This window comes from Eumetopias jubatus, unplaced genomic scaffold (genome assembly GCF_037043125.1).
Source record: "Eumetopias jubatus isolate StellerSeaLion01/CBP00866 unplaced genomic scaffold, mEumJub1_p1.0 scaffold_14, whole genome shotgun sequence".
Classification (NCBI taxonomy): Eukaryota; Metazoa; Chordata; class Mammalia; order Carnivora; family Otariidae; genus Eumetopias; species Eumetopias jubatus.
The window spans coordinates 79798244-79816155 of record NW_028274820.1 but is presented as its reverse complement, the minus strand read 5'-3'; the positions used below and the strand labels follow the sequence as shown (position 1 = coordinate 79816155).

The window sequence follows — 17912 nt, the reverse complement described above, 5'->3', positions numbered from 1 at the left end:
GTTAAATGCACCCATTTCTTATCTGTGCTCATAATTTTAAAACTTCAATAATTTAATTCATTTCCTATATAACTGTATTTTAAAATCTGATTTTCCCAAAGAAAGTCCCACAAGAATCGTAATCATGGCTTACAGCTACTTGTCAGTTCTTCATCAGATCTCCCATTGCTGCCTCTAGCTGTTATACAATAAAATATTAGCTTTTTGAACTTTTACTAGCGTGGTTAATATTCTAACAAGCATCACTATTTCAACAAACACTCTCTTCAGTGTGTTCTAATCAAACATCTGAATGTTATAATTATTTTCCTCAGATGTGATGTTTTTCTCTGAATTTTGTATTTCTTAAATTATAATGATTACATTTTGTCCTGGAGATATTAAGGCAAACATTTCAAAATAATTTCTTAAATCATCTATGATTCAATATTAGTACAATATACACTAAGTTAAAATAATGACCATTTTTTTTTCAGTATACGTGATTATGTATTTCCGGGGATCTTTTGTCCTATTCTAACCAGGACAGGTTTTCCTGAATTGGGTTTCTTTTCTTACCATTATTATCTGTAGAATTGGGAAGTTACAGAAGTCTACGAGAATAATTTTTATCTGCCTATCAGTCTCATAAATAATTTTCATTGCACAGAACACTAGCTTCTATAGCATTTCATTAAACCTTTGCCCCATTGTGACAGACTCTTGTGTTTATCAATCTATTTCTTCATAATCTCTTCATGTTTTGTATGTCTTATTGTGGACTCTCCAACTATGCTGTAAACAAGATCAGCAGTCCAAAGAGAAGATGTAGTTTTAGAATGCCCCTCTCCAACCCCCAAACAGGGCAGGGCATAACTCTGCTTTTCTCGCATTTTTTTAAAGCTTAAAGGTGTCAAGAATACTGGTCTCTTTTCCAAGGAAAGTAGGCTTAACTCTACAGATCTTCTGCTGCTCAAAAATGTCGACGCATTGGATCCACGATAAAATTCTAACAATAGAGCTATTGACAGTGACAGGTAACCAGTAGCTGTAAAATATACAGTGTTTTCTCCTAGTTTGAATCAAACAGGATCTCACATTATCTCAGATCTTGTTCTTGGTTAAAAAAAAAAAAGAAGGATAAAAGGAACTGAGAGAAATGCTCTTGGCTGGCCCGGGCTGGAGTGTTGAAGGGATGAGGAGGTGTTAGCAAGAGGGATCCGGTATCTTTTTGTTTCATTAAAACCCGGGCAAGACAGGAAACATAGGGGAAACTTAGCCACAGAAATGGTGCATCCACTGTGCAGGCCAACAAGTAGATTCTCCCACCACTACTCAGAATAAAGGAACTTATAGTTCTCTTTCTCTCGTGTTTCTGGCCACAGTCATCTTTCCTCCCTTCTTCTGTATTCACTATTGTACTCGACTCCAATCACTTAATTTTCTTTCTTCAAAGTCTGAATGCCCAGAGGAAAAGCCCTTAGGAAGTTGTCCGTGAACGTGTGCCAAATCAGTTCAAAATCTATATAGACTCTTGGACCTGTTAAAACGAGAATGTAATTTGATTGACCTACTTTTAGTTTACTTTTTTAAAATAAGAGGGATTGAATGAATTTGAGGGTGAACTGAGTTCTAATTCCAAATGCTGGAAATGTGATCCCAAGTTTCTTCTGCTAAAGAGGGTGCTGAATGAGTTGAGGTGGTGGCAACTCTTCACATTTGACAGGACAGATCCTCTTGGATTTCCTGTTTTTGAAAAGTTGACTGCGTTGGAAGGCATTGCATTTACTGATTTATGCTGTATTTACTGAGCACCTACTACATGGAACAGGGGTCTTTAGAGCCCAGTGCATGTCTCTCTTAAGACCAGACTCCTTCAGGGAAGAGAGCTATGGAAACAAATGAAATACAATGTGAGTGATGTTTCCCCTTTTCTGGCAAGGAACAGTGATGCATTAGAGAAGATTTCACAGCAGAGGTGAAAGATACCTGGGAATGCAAGGGACCTCAAGCCACCAAAGAAAAAGGAAAAGCTTGAGCCAAAATGAAGGAGCATAGGTGTGGAGGTTCAGGTCAAGCTGGATAGGTGGCCTGAGTTCAGGTTTTGAAGGACCTTGCATATCCTGGTAAAAAAATCATCTGACAGCAAGGGTGACAGGAACCTACAGGTCCTAATGATGAGTAGAAACAACACAAAATCCCACCCATTATTTTCTTAATGGCTTCCATGGATGGAGACCCTCATTCCTCTATTGTGTTTCATTACTTAAGTCAGTTGTTGAAGAATTTCTTTCTGACAATTACTGGAACACACCATGTAAGAGGAAAGTCCTTCTCCTAAGATGCAAGTTCCTAAAAGCATTCCAACATCCAATGCTACGAGTTTGCAAAAGGCCTTTTTTTTCTTTAGAGTTCTTTTTTTAAAACATTTTTAAAATTTAAATTAAAATAATTAACATATAATGTATTATTGGTTTCAGAGGTACAGGTCCGTGATTCATCAGTCTTATATAATACCCAGCACTCATTACATCACATGCTCTCCCCAGTGTCCATCACCCAGTTACCCCACCCCTCCCTCCCCTCACCTCCAGCAACCCTCAGTTTGGCAAAATGCCTTTTTAACATTGGCCTGAGGTGAGCAATAATTTATGTCAAACAAGTAATGACTACAGTGTGTTTATTGAACTGTATACATTCTGGCAAGAGAACAGGCTGGTGAGGATTTCCTAGGTTAACAGAGAAGCGTCTGTGTTATTTTCCTGGCTCTGTGCATGTGTGTGGGTGATATTTAATAAAGTGCAACTTTCCAACTGTGTTCTGATCAACTGATATGTGTGTATAGGGTTCACAGGTGACTAAGCAAGAACATACATAATATGCAAAAACTTTTCATACTTTATTACTGAATACCATAGACGAATCTTGAGAGGGTTAAACAGTGGGACCTTAAACTTCAGTCTAAAAACCCTAACTGGGAAGTGTCTTTTCATATCTTCTGCCCACATTTTGATTTGATTATTTGTTTTTTGGCTAACAGACACATGAAAAAATGTTCATCATCATTAGCCATCAGGGAAATTCAAATCAAAACCACATTGAGATACCCCCTTACACCTGTTAGAATGGCAAAAATGGACAGGGAAAGAAACAACAAATGTTGGAGAGGTTGTGGAGAAAGGGGAACCCTCTTACACTGTTGGTGGGAATGCAAGTTGGTACAGCCACTTTGGAAAACAGTGTGGAGGTACCTCAAAAATTTAAAAATAGAGCTACCCTATGACCCAGCAATTGCACTACTGGGTATTTACCCCAAAGACACAGATGTAGTGAAAAGAAGGGCCATATGCACCCCAATGTTCATAGCAGCAATGTCTGCAATAGCCAAACTGTGGAAAGAGCTGAGATGCCCTTCAACAGATGAATGGATAAAGAAGATGTAGTCCATATATACAACAGAATATTACTCAGCCATCAGAAAGGATGAATACCCAACTTTTACATCAACATGGAGGGGTCTGGAGGAGATTATGCTAAGTGAACTAAGTCAAGCAGAGAAAGGCAATTATCATAGGGTTTCACTTATTTGTGGAACATAAGGAACAGCATGGAGGACATTAGGGGAAGGAAGGGAAAAATGAGACGGGGGGGGAATGGAGGGAGAGATGAACCATGAGAGACTATGGACTCTGAGAAACAAACAGGGTTTTAGAGGGGAGGGGGGTGGAGGGATGGGTTAGCCCGGTGATGGGTATTAAGGAGGGCACGTACTGCATGGAGCACTGGGTGTTATACGAAAACAATGGGTCGTGGATCACCACATCAAAAGCTAATGATGTATTGTATGGTGACTAACATAACGTAATAAAATTTAAAAAATAAATAAATAAAAACCCTAACTGGGATTATATGTGAACATATTGTCTCACTGAAACGGCACAGACTGGCATATTGGATTGTAAGCAGAATGCAATAAGCAAGCATAATTACTTCCACACAAGAAAGTCTATATCAATCTCTTCTTGATGACCTACTTTCAGTGAGTTTTCTCCAGTAATGCAGTCACCCAAACAAATCTCCAGCAGACTATGTACTACCGTCTCAAAGCCTCACGTTAAAAAAAACCCAGCACTCCCCATGTATCTCTAAGGGAAAACTCGGTGTATAGAGGAACACTTTCTCTGCCAGCATTCAGAGAAGACCCAACCTGTCTCACTGGAAAAGGGTTTAAATGCCATTATCATTAGTGGAAAGATGGTCAGGCTACAGAATTTTGAATCCTCACTTGCTTGAATGCCATTGAGTCTAATACAACTTAATCTCTCATCGTGTTTGTAAAAACTAAGAGTTGTTTTATTTTTTCAAGTTGACAGATGCCGTAAGACTCTAATTAAAAAATGTGAAGGGTGGGTGGGGGAGGGAGAAGGGAAGGAGAGAGAGAGAGAAGCTGCAGCCTTGGAAAGCACCTGCCAGACAGGGAACTGGAATACGTTCTTATGGGTGTTTTATCATTGGGGAGTGGGGGAGGGTAGAGGGGTTACTATATAAATTTGAATAAATTACTGAGGAAAAAAGAAGCATCTTGTGTTTTGTTGATTTCTTCTGCCAAGAATACTAAGTAGCTAAAATGCAATGCAATGTGGAGAAGAAAATAAATTGGGATCACAGGCAAGAAAGAAGCCTGATGAGACGGATCATGCCATCTCTCTGGTGGGATGGATGGTGCCCGGATTGTGCTGTATCTTAAAGGATTTCAGGGCAACATGTGCTAGTCATTCTTGGCGAATTAAAAGTGATTTCATTTCATCCTTTGTGCCTCTTTCAGGGAATCCATTTTGCAGACAGCACTGACATCTATGTCCAAAAGTCTTGCCCCATTTTGATAGACTTTTAGCCAAGGATCATATGCATGTCAAGTCATTCTTTGAAATTTTAGCACCAAGAGTTTAACTTTGTCACAAATAGCAGCTGCCACCACCAAAAATTAAGACTCAATTTGGGACAGAATTCACTGTGGAAATTAGGGGACATTTTCATAGCAGTAGGTGCTGAACAGAACATACAAGAGGTGTGTTTTAACCTGCACATTTCCCTTCTACGTGTTGCCACTTACACTATTATTTTGAACGTGGTAGTGTAGGATAGTGAGGAGAATTAAAAGCATTTCAGATTAGAGCTGCAAAAGCCAACCAATTTTGGGATTCAAGTTTCTCTTTGAGTGAATAATCTAAAACAAGTAATATAGACATATCTTTTTGTTTTCATACAGAACAACAAAAGGAGGGGTGTGGGAGAGAACACAAAGGAGGCTTAAATTATTGAACGAAACAGTAAACGTTCCATGTTCAAAAGGAGGAAGTGATGCTCACAGGCTCACAGAGACAGTTTAAAAATGAATTTACATCTTTGTCTCCCCTGTTAATGACTTTCCACAGACTTAAAATCGGATTCATACAATCTAACATTTACTTCATTATTCCCAATTCTGTCGTGCTCCCACCAGCATTCATTTTATATCTGTGACCAGATTAACTCCTCAAAGAGAAAAAACTACTCAAGTCGAAGCACAGTTTTAAGCACACAGTGGCTGTTCAATGAAGATCTAGTGAAGTAAGTTTCACTGATCTCACCTAGACTGAACCTCCTTGGGGAGGGACAGCGCTGAGTTCAGCTCACCGAAGAAGCAGACCTTCCACCTCTCCTTTCTTTATGTTGGAGGCAGGAAAAAGTCAGGTTGAAAATATCCAGGACAATTCCCACCCTTAAGATTAATAATTTTCCCAAAGGATTTAATCTTTTAATGCTCAAAATAAAGCATAAAAGCACTGAGAAGCAGAAAAACATTCATATATATCCTTATTTATTGTGTGTGTGTATATATATATATATATATGCATATAGATACAATATATAATATATGCATACATACGTGTAAATATATAAAAATACATAAATATATATTATATATATGCATATCACATGTGATTTACTCACTCTGAAAGCCATCAAAAGAAACTTTACCTTAACCAAATATTACTCATTAAGAATCTATTTAGCTGTATTTCTTAAATATAGAAATCTTGCATCCAACTTCTGTATAGCATAATATAGATATATTTCTTCATACAAGTTAACATACCAACATTTTTATTCTTGACAGCTGCCACTTTATCCCTTTTCTAAATTTAATGATTTGGTAATTTATCACTTCACATATCAATATATGTTAAGAGACATACAGTAGATACCAAAATCCTATTGCATTTTTCATGGATTAAAAGAATTGTTAAAATCAATTTTAAGAATTCTGGGAAGCCTATTCTATGGATTATTTTTATTGCACTGTTTCTATGTAAAACACAAGTTGCAGGAAATTCACGAACATACTAGTTTATGCAATATGAATATGATACCTTCAAGCAGTCTGAAGTTGTGGATATTAAGAAAGCCTACTTACTGGCAGACGGCTGACTGAAATGTCTCAGTAGGACCTGCTGTCATTTTTAAGAGCACAAATACAAGAATTTTAGAGGTGAAGTAAATAGTTTTGATGACTTGATGAAATTAGGCTGGCACTTCAAAAACTAATGATATAATGTATGGTGATTAACATAACAATAAAAAATTAAAAAAAGAAATTAGGCTGGCACTATGAATATACTCAAATTCCTCCACCCTTAAGGAAAAAAAAAGATGGTTTTTTTGTTGTTGTTAAGTTGTTACTATGACCTCTACTAAAATAGATAAAAATAGATCATTGTAAGTGGCACTATTTCTTCTTATGAATTCTCAAGGCCCTGAGTTAATCAGTTCAGAGGAAATGTTTAGTTTCAACTCCTACATCTTATGGTAACAAATTTGGAGTTCTACCGTTCAGTAAATGAGCAGTCTTCAAGTTACCTGCCTCTATTTCTCTCTCTTTTCTTCCCTTCCAATTATCAACTTCCGTAGAACTGTTATGTATTTGCTGCCTCTACTTTTCCTTCCTGGATTATTTCTTTGACCCTATGTGGTCCCTGCTACACCTTCACGTTTCCAGGGAAGACACTCCCTTGAACACTACCAATGACCCACTCTCCAGAGAGTGGCACCAACTCCCAGCAATTACACCAACTGCACTTGTATCAAATGAGGTCATGTATTTGAAAGTACCTATTAACCATTAAAGTATTATATACAGAGGATGGTATTATTATACCTTCAAATGATCTATCACATTTCCCCTTTGACTGTCACACTGTAACAGCCTTTTCACTGAGCTTCCCGAGTCCCAGTCTGACTCTGCTCCAAGCCATCTTATCCTGATACTTCAGTTATCTTCCTAAAATAAAGAGATCTACTCAAGTCATCCCATGACTCATAACCCTTCGTTTCCCACTATATACTGGATAAATTCCAAACTCCAAACCTTTCAATTAGCCATGGGGAATCCTACCTACCACTTGATACTTTTCCACTAGTACACACCTCTCCCAATTTTTTTCCTCCCTCCAAACAGCACATTCATCCCCAGTCCATGCTTCTTTGTATACCACCGTCCTTTTGCCACTAATGCCCTTTCACCCCTTCCACCCTACTACTAATGCCCTACCCAGACACCCTGCAGGGTCTACATCCAACCCCACCTCCTCCTAGAAACCTTCCCAGAGGTGAATTTAGCCTACACTCCCACACAGCTCACACTTTCAGGTTCCACAGCCTCTGCCATGTAGGACAGCTACTTATGTACGGATTTTTCTCTCTTGCAAAAGCTTGGGAGACCCCTGGAGGCATATTCTCTCTAGGGGAAATATTTATTACAAGGAAGGTGCTCAATAAAGATTCAGTGAATTGATTTGTGCTTGTGTCTTCACCATTCATGATTACGAATATTAAAGTAGTTGTTTGGACCATGTGAAAAAGGTCTTTGTTAACTTTTAAATAGAGCTATAGTGCTTTTCAAATACAGTAAAAACAAAATACCTAGACGCGATAAATAATGCACATATAATTTGAACATGCACATACAACATGAAGTGCTGAAATGAAAAAATGCAGCTAAATCTTGTGCTTACTACGTGACCGAAGATAACTCTGACTCTAAGACATTATACATGGAGAAAGAAATTAAACAAGATGGGGGAACATCAAGAATATGCATCACTGACAGAATAAAATCTATCATGTGCCCATGTCCTGATAAATGCAACTGCCTCCCACCTCAGAGGCTGGTTTAGTTATTGCCCACCTGCTGAGAGACTCACATCTTTGGACCAACTCCAAGAACGTCTGGCCTCTTGAAGTTTCTCTGGCTTGCAAAGACTACGAGGTCAACCACTGTAGTCCATACTCCTCCTTCTAAGGTTACCCTGAAACTGAAACTGCCTTACAAAGAGGAGAGAGGGATGGGAAGTGTTCCAGGACCTTTGTCCTGTGGCACTAGCTTCACTTTAGGACAGCGTAAAACTTGCCAATAGCTCAACCTTAAAACAAATGAACTAAGATTAGTAGTATCATGAGGTTGACCTAGAATGGTGGGTTTTCAAACGTTGGCTGTACTCTGTAATCACTTGGGAAGTTTTAAAAAATATATTCATGTCTGGGCTCTGCACCCACGCATATGCTTGATCCCGGGGCGGAGGGGCCTGGACATCAGTGTTTTAAAAGTTTCCCAGGTATAGAGTCAGCCTGGTCTGCTAGGACAAAATACCGTAGGCTGAGTGGCTTAAACAATGTTTATTTTTCACAGTTGTAGAGCTGAGGAGTCCAAGACCAAGGGGCTAGCTGGAGAGAGCTCTCTTCCTGGCTTACGGATGGCTGCCTTCTCACTCTGTCCTCACGTGATACAGACAAAGAAAGCTCTGGTCTCTCTTTCTCTTCTTATAAGGAAACGAATTCTACCATGGGGACCCCACTCTCATGTCCTCATCTAAACCTAATTACTTCCCACAGGCCCCACCTCCAAACACCATACACACTGGGTGGTAGGACTTCAAAACAGGAGTGTTAGGGGAACACGAACGTTCAGCTCATGACACCAGATAATTCCAAAGGGCAGCCAGGATTGCAACCACTGACCTAGATCAGTGGTTATCAATCTTTATTTTTGCACTGAAACAAACACGATGACCATATTGCATGTGCAGTGTGCTCCTCTGGGCAGACCAAGAGTCGGTACAAGTCTGTGTGTCAGGGGAATGCCACTTTTATATATCTCATTCCAGAAAATGCCAGAGGGTGAAAATGTCCCTACAGAAATCACTTTTAATTTTGTGATGACAATGTGATTGAAAACCATGAGAAAATCTAGAAAGTTCTTTATATCTGGCCAGCATTTTGTTATTCTAAGCACACAGTCAGGACTCTGGTGGTAATCATGATCTCTGCTAAAAAAGATCATTTTATTTAATTTTCTTTTAGAGATTTATTTATTTGTCAGAGAGAGAGAAAGAGAGAGAGCACAAGCAGGGGGAGTGGCAGGCAGAGGAAGAAGCAGGGAGCCCGATGCGGGATTTGATCCCAGGACCCTGGGATCATGACCTGAGCTGAAGGCAGATGCATAACTGACTGAGTCACCCAGGAGTCCCAAAAAAGGTCATTTTAAAACAGCAACATTTTCTTTTATTCCTACTCATGGTACTGAGTTGATCACTTCAGAGGAAAGGTCTAGTATCAAGCCCCATCTTGAGTTAAATATATTAGAGCTTTAGATTTCAAGAAGTAAGAGGTCCAGTCAGTGATGGTGAAAGAACAGAAAAATTATGGAGTAAATGTTAATAGGGAAGGCAGAGAAAGAAGGACAGAATAATTCTCCAAGAGTTGAAAGCCACCTGTAGTCATTGTTATCAATGTTTGAATAGAAAATCCTTCTTTAGTGCTAATTAATAAATTATTCTTTCCAAATATATGAAGACTATATTTCCAAGGACACTTGTAAAAAAATTTATCTTTTGTCAATATGTACATAAATTGACACATGCTTAGCGAATGAGACCAGAAGGTTCACATTAACGAGGACCCTGAATAATTGTATTTACTTTAATATCTGTGTGCAAATATCAGAAGTAAAAAAACCCAAAACAACCTGCCCATTTTAACATACTAGAATTTTTAGGAAGAATTCCTTAAGCCCTACTTTAAAAACTGTATTAACTACACAGGTGACCAGCTGGCTTAGTCAGACGGACATGCGACTCTTGATCTCAGGGTCATGAGTTGAAACCACATGCTGGGTGTAGAGATTATTTCAATCAACACATAAAAACTAAAAAAAAATATGTTAACTACAAAGCTCCCCAAATTATATTAACACAGTAAAAATATTTTTCAATAATGGTATCAAATAGTATCAGTTTCTCTTTATCAAACTCTTCATCAAGATGCTGAGCAATGTTGAGTTTGTTTTTTGTTTTTTTTGTTTTATCTTAGATTCATGCTTAAAGGAAAAGGTGGAAAGGAAAGGCCACACACACACACACACACACACACACACACACACACACACACCCAAAAAGAAAGGAAGGATGGTGAATGAGAGAAAATAAAGCAAATATCCCAATAGAAGAACAAGTCTTTTTTCTGCTTTTAACTCCTGTGAGGATTTCTAACTCATCCCATTATCTGTTCCCATTTGCATTCAACTCAATTCAAATATTTGTTGAACATCTATGTGCAGGGCTAAGCTAGGTGCAGTACATCATCTCCGTGATTAATGATAAAACTACAGACAAATTCGAAAAGCATGCATAGCCACATAATATAACTGCACTTCTGTCATTTATCCGGTTTCCAGAACTGCCTTGGGCAGCTGACTGATTGAAAATACAGTCTTCACAGATTCAAGATACTTCGTTTCTCATTACTAACCACCCCTTATCCCCGTTACCTTTTCCTCCCTAACAGGTGAACATGTGTGCACACACACACTCACAGAGGCACACATACACACTGACTTATGCCCTGCCCCCTGGGACACATCCAGGCTTCACTGGTACCAAGACATCTATAATTAAATGTCAAAATTGCTCCTGCCACTACACGTGTAGGATCAATCACGGGGACTTTATTTTCCATGCAGACGGTTACTGGATCTATGTGATGCTCATATGCATTCGTGGCAGAATCAAAGAAAGTGAAGTTCTGGTGCCAGAAGTAGCATTAAAAATGGATGGGTCCAGGTGAATGCTGACCTAACGCAAAGATTGGGGTAAGAATCAAAAGCAGGAAAGGCCAGAGGAAACTGGCTGATCCTAACAGCAAAAAGGTACTGCTAAGAAGCTTCACAGTACCCTCTCTCTCTGACCTTGTGCATTAAAGATTTATTAAGCACTGACTGTAGGTGCTAAAGCCAAGAATGTTAAGTCCAAAGATGAATGAAATAAAGTCTTTGCCCTCATGGAGCTAGTCTAGTGGGGGAGACAGACAGATACTACAAAAATAATATAGTGAATGCTAGAACAAATTATGGAACATAAGCTGTGAGGAAAGAATCCTCACTCCTGAACTAGAAGCTATCTCTCCCAGTCAGCCTGAGTCCATAAAGGCCACCAAGTGGCCATTAAATTTTCTTCATCTATTGCTGCTCTCTACCCAAGGCCACCAGAATGTCTCTGTGGTTTTTATGTGGCAGACACAATACAAGACAGAAATAACTCAACACTTCAAATAATTTTAATGACTTTAGAAGCGTTTTTAGTTGTTGACAACTTCTTATCAGTACTAACGCTCAACATTTTATCCACTTTTTTTGATTCTAAAACAGCTATTCAATAGACTCTCTGCAGTGATAGAAATGTCCTCTACCTGCATTGTCCCATGCAGTGGCCACCAGCTACATGTGGCTACTGAGCACTTGAAATGTGGCTAGTGTGAATGAGGAACTGAATCAATTTACTTTGATAAACTTAAAATTGAACTGTCACATTTGCCTAGTGGCTATGGTATTAGGAATCATAGTTCTAAAATATAAGTATTTTAGGACTGTGCAATATGATCAAATAATTTTCCCTTTAATGCCTATACAGTATGTCATACATGTCTCTGAAGAATTACAAACACGGATAAAAACTGATTTCTTTTTGTAACCTGAAATTGCTGCTAGGGATCACTACCAATAAAACATTAAAAGCTAAAAGCACAATCTAAACATGCCTATGTCTTGTTTAAATTGACTTTGACTTTTACCGCTGGCTTTCTCGATGAAGTGAGAAACATTCTAAAATATTTGAAAGTTAAGATATTTAACACATTAAGAGGTATTTCAAAAAGACTGTTATTCTCAACTAGGTCTAAATGTAGAAAGTATCTTAAAAGTGAGATTTCAAGAGGGTTTTCACTGTGGGGATTGAATCAAATCAGAAGGACTGGAGGCATCAGGAATGTTAGGACTCCGTATGTTTACGCACTGCTTAATAATTACTGCCTAGTCGATGTCAGGCACTCAGTAAACACGTAACAAGAGTAGTTGAAATAGTATGGACAGGAATGTGCCACATCTGGATCAAGGTGGTTAAGTGACCACACACATTTGTCAAAACTTTCAAAATGGTACACTTTCTAGGGTAAATTATGCCTTAGTTTTATTTGTTTTTTAAAGGGGAAAAAATGTAATATGGGAGCACATGAGGAAAATCATGAATGGAGATCTGCAACAAAGCCCATGGGAATGGGAAATGTAGCATCACATCTCTTAGGAAGCAAGCTAGTAAATTCCAAACAGGAAACTGGTCTCCTAGGAAAGAAAGAAAAAGGCTCAGGCTCGAGAGTCAGAAGGAATGTATAGGCTAACACAGGCTGTGTGAAAATAGGTAAGTCATTTGGCTATTCTGTGTTTCACTTTCCTCAGCTATAAAATGTGTAAAATGAAAACACCTACCTCCAACAGTTTGGGGAAGAATGGAATGAGAAAAATGTACATAAAATATTCAGCACCTGGCAAACACTGAGTAGATGGTAAATGGAAATAAAACACAAGCTCATCTTCTTAATCAAGCCCTTCTTTCGAGATCCTCTGGTTTTGAATGAGGGGGGTTCCGTTTCCATACTATAGTCTGAATGGTTGGCAAATGGGTGGTCAAGCACTGCTACCAGGTTAGACAGAACTCAAAGTTCATTGGAGTAAGGGGAATGGGGAAATGCAGCTCATGTTTCCAGAAAAACCTGAATTTTTGCCAGAAGCAAAATTCCCACAACATAAAATTTTAAGCAAGTTCCCAAATATCTAGTGCAGACATAAGAGCATAAATGAATTCGTCAATGAAATGATTTATCCCGGCAAACCTCCCTGAGTGAAAGCAAGTACAGTCTCCATAAAAAGGAGTGAGAGATGAAATAAAGAAAATTTCTACTTTGCAAATCAAAAGTAATTAATTTTCTGAATGGAGACTAGTTATTATTTGGGGAGAAAAAGCATGAATATTTTCTATTCCTGGTTACGATTTGTTTTCAGAGAATAAACAGACCAAGCTGAGAGTCACAACATTTTGGATTCTACTGCTTCCATACTCAGGATAAATTAGGCAATTAATTCTTGCAAAGGAACTGGGTATAATTTGTAGTTAATGTGTTCCTTAAAGCATACGTAAAGATACGACCTAAAGGTTCAGATTCTGATTCATTACGTATTTCACAATAATGTTCAAACTCTTGAATTTAGTGTACCTTGCAAAGCTGTAACTCACTTCATTCAAAGATCCTGAATTCTCATTAGTTGAGAGAAACTGTTCCTTAGAAGCTCTTAAAACACCTACCTCTCCTCTATGACTCATAATTAAGCCTCCTTACAGGAAAGCCACTGCAGTTTGTCCTATTACCTGTTCAGTGGGTCAAGATTAAATAATGACAGAGTTGTGATGCCATTATAGTAGTGCTCCACCTAGCAGAAAACCTCTTAATTATTCTAGAGAAGGTCCAAATTCACTTAGGGAATTATCCTGGAGTCATCTTCAATTTCTGCCTCTCTGATTAAGCATCTCCTTCAGCTGAATAACATTCAATGTTGTCTAACTCATGTAATTTTTAAAAATATTATTAAGTTGGGTATCAGAAATCAAGTCCACCGTAAAAACTTGTTAATAATCCAGAAACTATGCTAACATTTAAATGTCAAACTAGCTCAGTAGTTGTCAAAGTATGGACTTGGACCAACAACATCACCATATCCTAGGAATTTGTTAGAAAATGAGATTCTCAGGCCCCCGCACCCAGACCTACTGAATCAGAAGCTGTTTGGAGTGGGCTCCTAAATCCGTGATTTAATAAGTTCTCCTGGTGATTCTGATGCTTACTTAAGTGTGAGAACCATGATCTAGCTAGTTCTGGCAAAGAGTGTTCAGGCCACAGGCCAATCTTGATAGAATTACCTAAATAGATGAACCCACAAATATATTTAATCCCCACCCACAAAAAACCCCCAAGTTTGTTCCTCTTTAGTCTCCAGTTATCCCCCAGTATTAATTTGGAAAGAAAGGATTTGTTTCAGTACAAATAATTTAATGATACTATTTTTCTGTTTGGAGAGTTACTTGAAAGAAACAATTGGTCTACATGTCCAGTTCAAAACATCAGGGCATTTTAGGGATGCCTGGGTGGCTCAGTCGGTTAAGCCTCTGCCTTCTGCTCAGGTCATGATCCCAGGGTCCTGGGATCCAGTCCCACATCCGATTCCTTGCTCAGCGGGGAGCCTGCTTCACCCTTGGCCTGCCCCTCTCCTTGCTTGCGTGCACGCACATGCACTCTCTCTCTCGCTCTCTCTCTCTCTCTCTGACAAATAAATAAATAAAATCTTTAAAAAAAAATCAGAACATTTTAAACACAGAAAGTGGTTAAGTCATTAGTTGCTAACTCATTCTTAATTGTTAACAATGAACACCTTAGTGAATGTTACAACTTGTTCCAGGATAATAGTAAGAATGGCAGCCTAACATTCATTCAAACTGTATTGGAGCGGTCATCCTATACAGCACCTCTCAGTTTAGACAGACTTTCCCGAGCATTTATTACCTGTGCCAGCCCACATCATTGGCTCCAAGGACACCGAAGATGAGCAATAAATATATCAACAAATACTACAGTAGTTGTTGAGGGAAAAATAATTGAAATGGAGGCTGCATATTTTATTTGTAGGTAATATGCTTGAGTGTTTCAAAACATATTACCCTGAAATCAAGATATTCATCTGATTTGAGGTTGACAAGGCCCGTAGGTCAACATGTAGGCAACAATGTAAGAGGTCAACTTTGTTAAAATGGAAAGGGACACAAAAGTTGTCACCCCTCAGTCACCAAAAAAAAAAAAAAGCACATTTTGAGTTCTAATACAGGCTTACATTCAATATCATTACATAAACTTATAATACTCTTAAATAATTAATTTAATTCTTTACAGTTAAATTTTACATCATCAAAGCATTAAAGAAACATCCACTAAATCAAAATCTGTATAACCAAAAATAATAGGTTATAAATAATGCTTTGAGATAAGCCTTTGCAAACCACGGAATACTGGAATGGAATATCATTCAGCCACAAAAAGGAATGAAGTACTGATACGGGTTACAACACGGATGAATACTGAAAACATGCTAAGTGAACGAAGTCAGATACCAAAGGCCACATATCGTATGATTCTATTTCTATGAAATGCTCAATAGGCCAATCTACAAAAAGAGAAAGTAGCTTAGCGATTGTCAGGGCTGGGGTCAGAGAGAATAAGGGATGACTGTTATTAGTTTTTTTGGGGGGGTGATTAAAATGCTCTGTAATTAGATAGTGGGTGATGGTTGTACAACTTTGTCAGTATATTAAAACCCACTGAACTGTACACTTGAAAAAGATGAACTGTGTGCTATGCAAATTATAACTCAAATTTTAAAAATTCACAATATGTTCAAAACAGTGGTTCTGATGGCATACAAAGCAATATTCTCTGGTTTATCTCTGTACTACAGTGAGATTTATTTTTTATTTACTTATTTTTTAAAGATTTTATTTATTTGACAGAGAGAGACACAGTGGGAGAGGGAACACAAACAGGGGGAGTGGGAGAGGGAAGAGCAGGGTTCCTGCCCGAGCAGGGAGCCCAATATGGGTCTCAGTCCCAGGATCCTGGGACCATGACCTGAGCTGAAGGCAGATGCTTAAGGACTGAACCACCCAGGCGCCCCATACAATGGGATTTATTTTAAATAATAATCTAAGTACCAAAAGGATCTGGCTTTCTTGTTAAAGCAGATCTATAATAGAAATGCAAATTCAACAGGTGTGTATTTGATGAGCACAGCACTTTCAAAAAATGTCTTCCCCAGCCCCCCCTCCAGATTCAACTCTGTGGTTTTAGAGAAAACCAGGACTAGACTCTCCTGCTAGTCTTAAATGTCAACCTTGTGTATCACATCATCTCCTGAGTATTTTTGTGAAGCTTTCAGAATCTAAATTATGTCCATTATCTGGGGGGCTGTTGGCAATTATCACCATATTTGAAATGTAACTCTCATTAGTTAGAACAAGAAATGATTTCTCCTTGTAAAGATTACTGTGCCAAGAGCAGCACCATCTATATTGAATAAAAATGTAGGTTAATATCTACAATGAATAATCTAAAATTTAAAAAAATTGGGATCCTCCAACTGAAAAGAGTAAAATATGTGTATTCACAAGTGGAGGTACATCTTCTAACTTTCAGGTTATACCTCCAAACCTATTATAGCCCATCGTAATAGAAAATCTTCATGAAGGAAAAAAGATTTTTTTAAAAATAAAATATAAAAATCCAATATTACAATTCTTCTGGAAAATGACTGGAACACTGGAATCTGCATCCCAGGTAAATAATTCTAACTGGCTGTTTCAAAGTGCAATTTCAGTACTGAATGTGTAACCTGGAAAGTGGTGGATGAAAGATGAATCCATGAATAAATACATCAACCTGGAACTTTCCTGTGACTTTGGCAGCAGTGGCAGAACGTTGATAGAAATTTTGATTGCAACTTTTTTTTTTTTTTTTTTTTTTTAACGCAACTGCCCAGACTTGAATGTGACTAAATTAAAAGTACTGGGAAACACTGAAAAGTCAGGTTGGTGCTTGTTCCTGTTACTACCTTTTCGGAGTGTGTGTGTATGTGTGTGTGTGTGTGTGTGTGTGTGTGTGTGTAACTCGCATCGGGCACGTGTATTTTTCATTCAAGCCCATAATGAATCTAAAAGCAAAAACACTATCTAATACGAAGCACCGCACCTTGGTTGTACTTCTCTTCTTATGTGTACTTAAAAGGATCTTTTCACACTTTGCAAAACAGGAGAGACAAGAGCTGTGTGGACAGCAACCGAGAATGGCAAGCCTCTCCCTCCTGGCCGAGCTCCCCGCGGGCGGATGGAAGGTGGTGGAGGTGAGAGGTGGGGACGGGGTGCATTCTCCCACGCCGCTGACACCCATCGCGGCGCCGCCAACCCCGTGGGATCCCCAGTCCACCGTGCCTTTTCCCTCCTTGCTAGATGGCGGCGGCGGTAGCAAGTACATAATGCTCTCAAATCCCCCCACTGTGTCCCAAACGATCCCGGAGATGAAACCCCACTGAGGTCTGATCACTCACCCAGGCGGCAAACACAGAGGAGCTGGATACAAGCGAGGAAGCGCTTTAGGATTAGCATTTCCAGAAGGTCCGGGGGTTCCCCCACCACGCGGCAGCTCAGCTTCTTGGGGGGTGGACAAGGAGGGGGCGCGAAGGAAATATTTTTTCCTCCAGTGTACAGATTGGTGTGAGATTGTGTGTGTGTGTGTGCGTGTGTGAGTGTGTCTGAAAAAGAGAGAGAGCGAGCGAGAGAGCGCCAGCGGAGAGACTGAGAAGAAGACGGGACTAATCGGAAGCAGGACGCGCGGTGGTCGGGGGAACCGGGAGCCGCTAGCCGAGGCGCATGCCGGCGGGAGCGCGAGAGTTGGTCTCCTCTGCGGGCTGCGGC

At 39.1% G+C, this 17912-nt stretch overlaps 1 protein-coding gene across 1 annotated transcript in view; it reads right to left on the bottom strand.

Annotated features, from left to right (window-relative positions):
• Window positions 1-17613, bottom strand: part of PTPRZ1 (protein tyrosine phosphatase receptor type Z1) — a 164883-nt gene extending 147270 nt beyond the window's left edge. The window contains exon 1 of the mRNA XM_028104919.2: window positions 17546-17613. Coding sequence (XP_027960720.2) covers window positions 17546-17603 — 58 coding nt within the window. The 5' untranslated portion in view covers window positions 17604-17613. The remainder of the gene's footprint in view (window positions 1-17545) is intronic.
• Window positions 17614-17912: the final 299 nt, after the last annotated feature.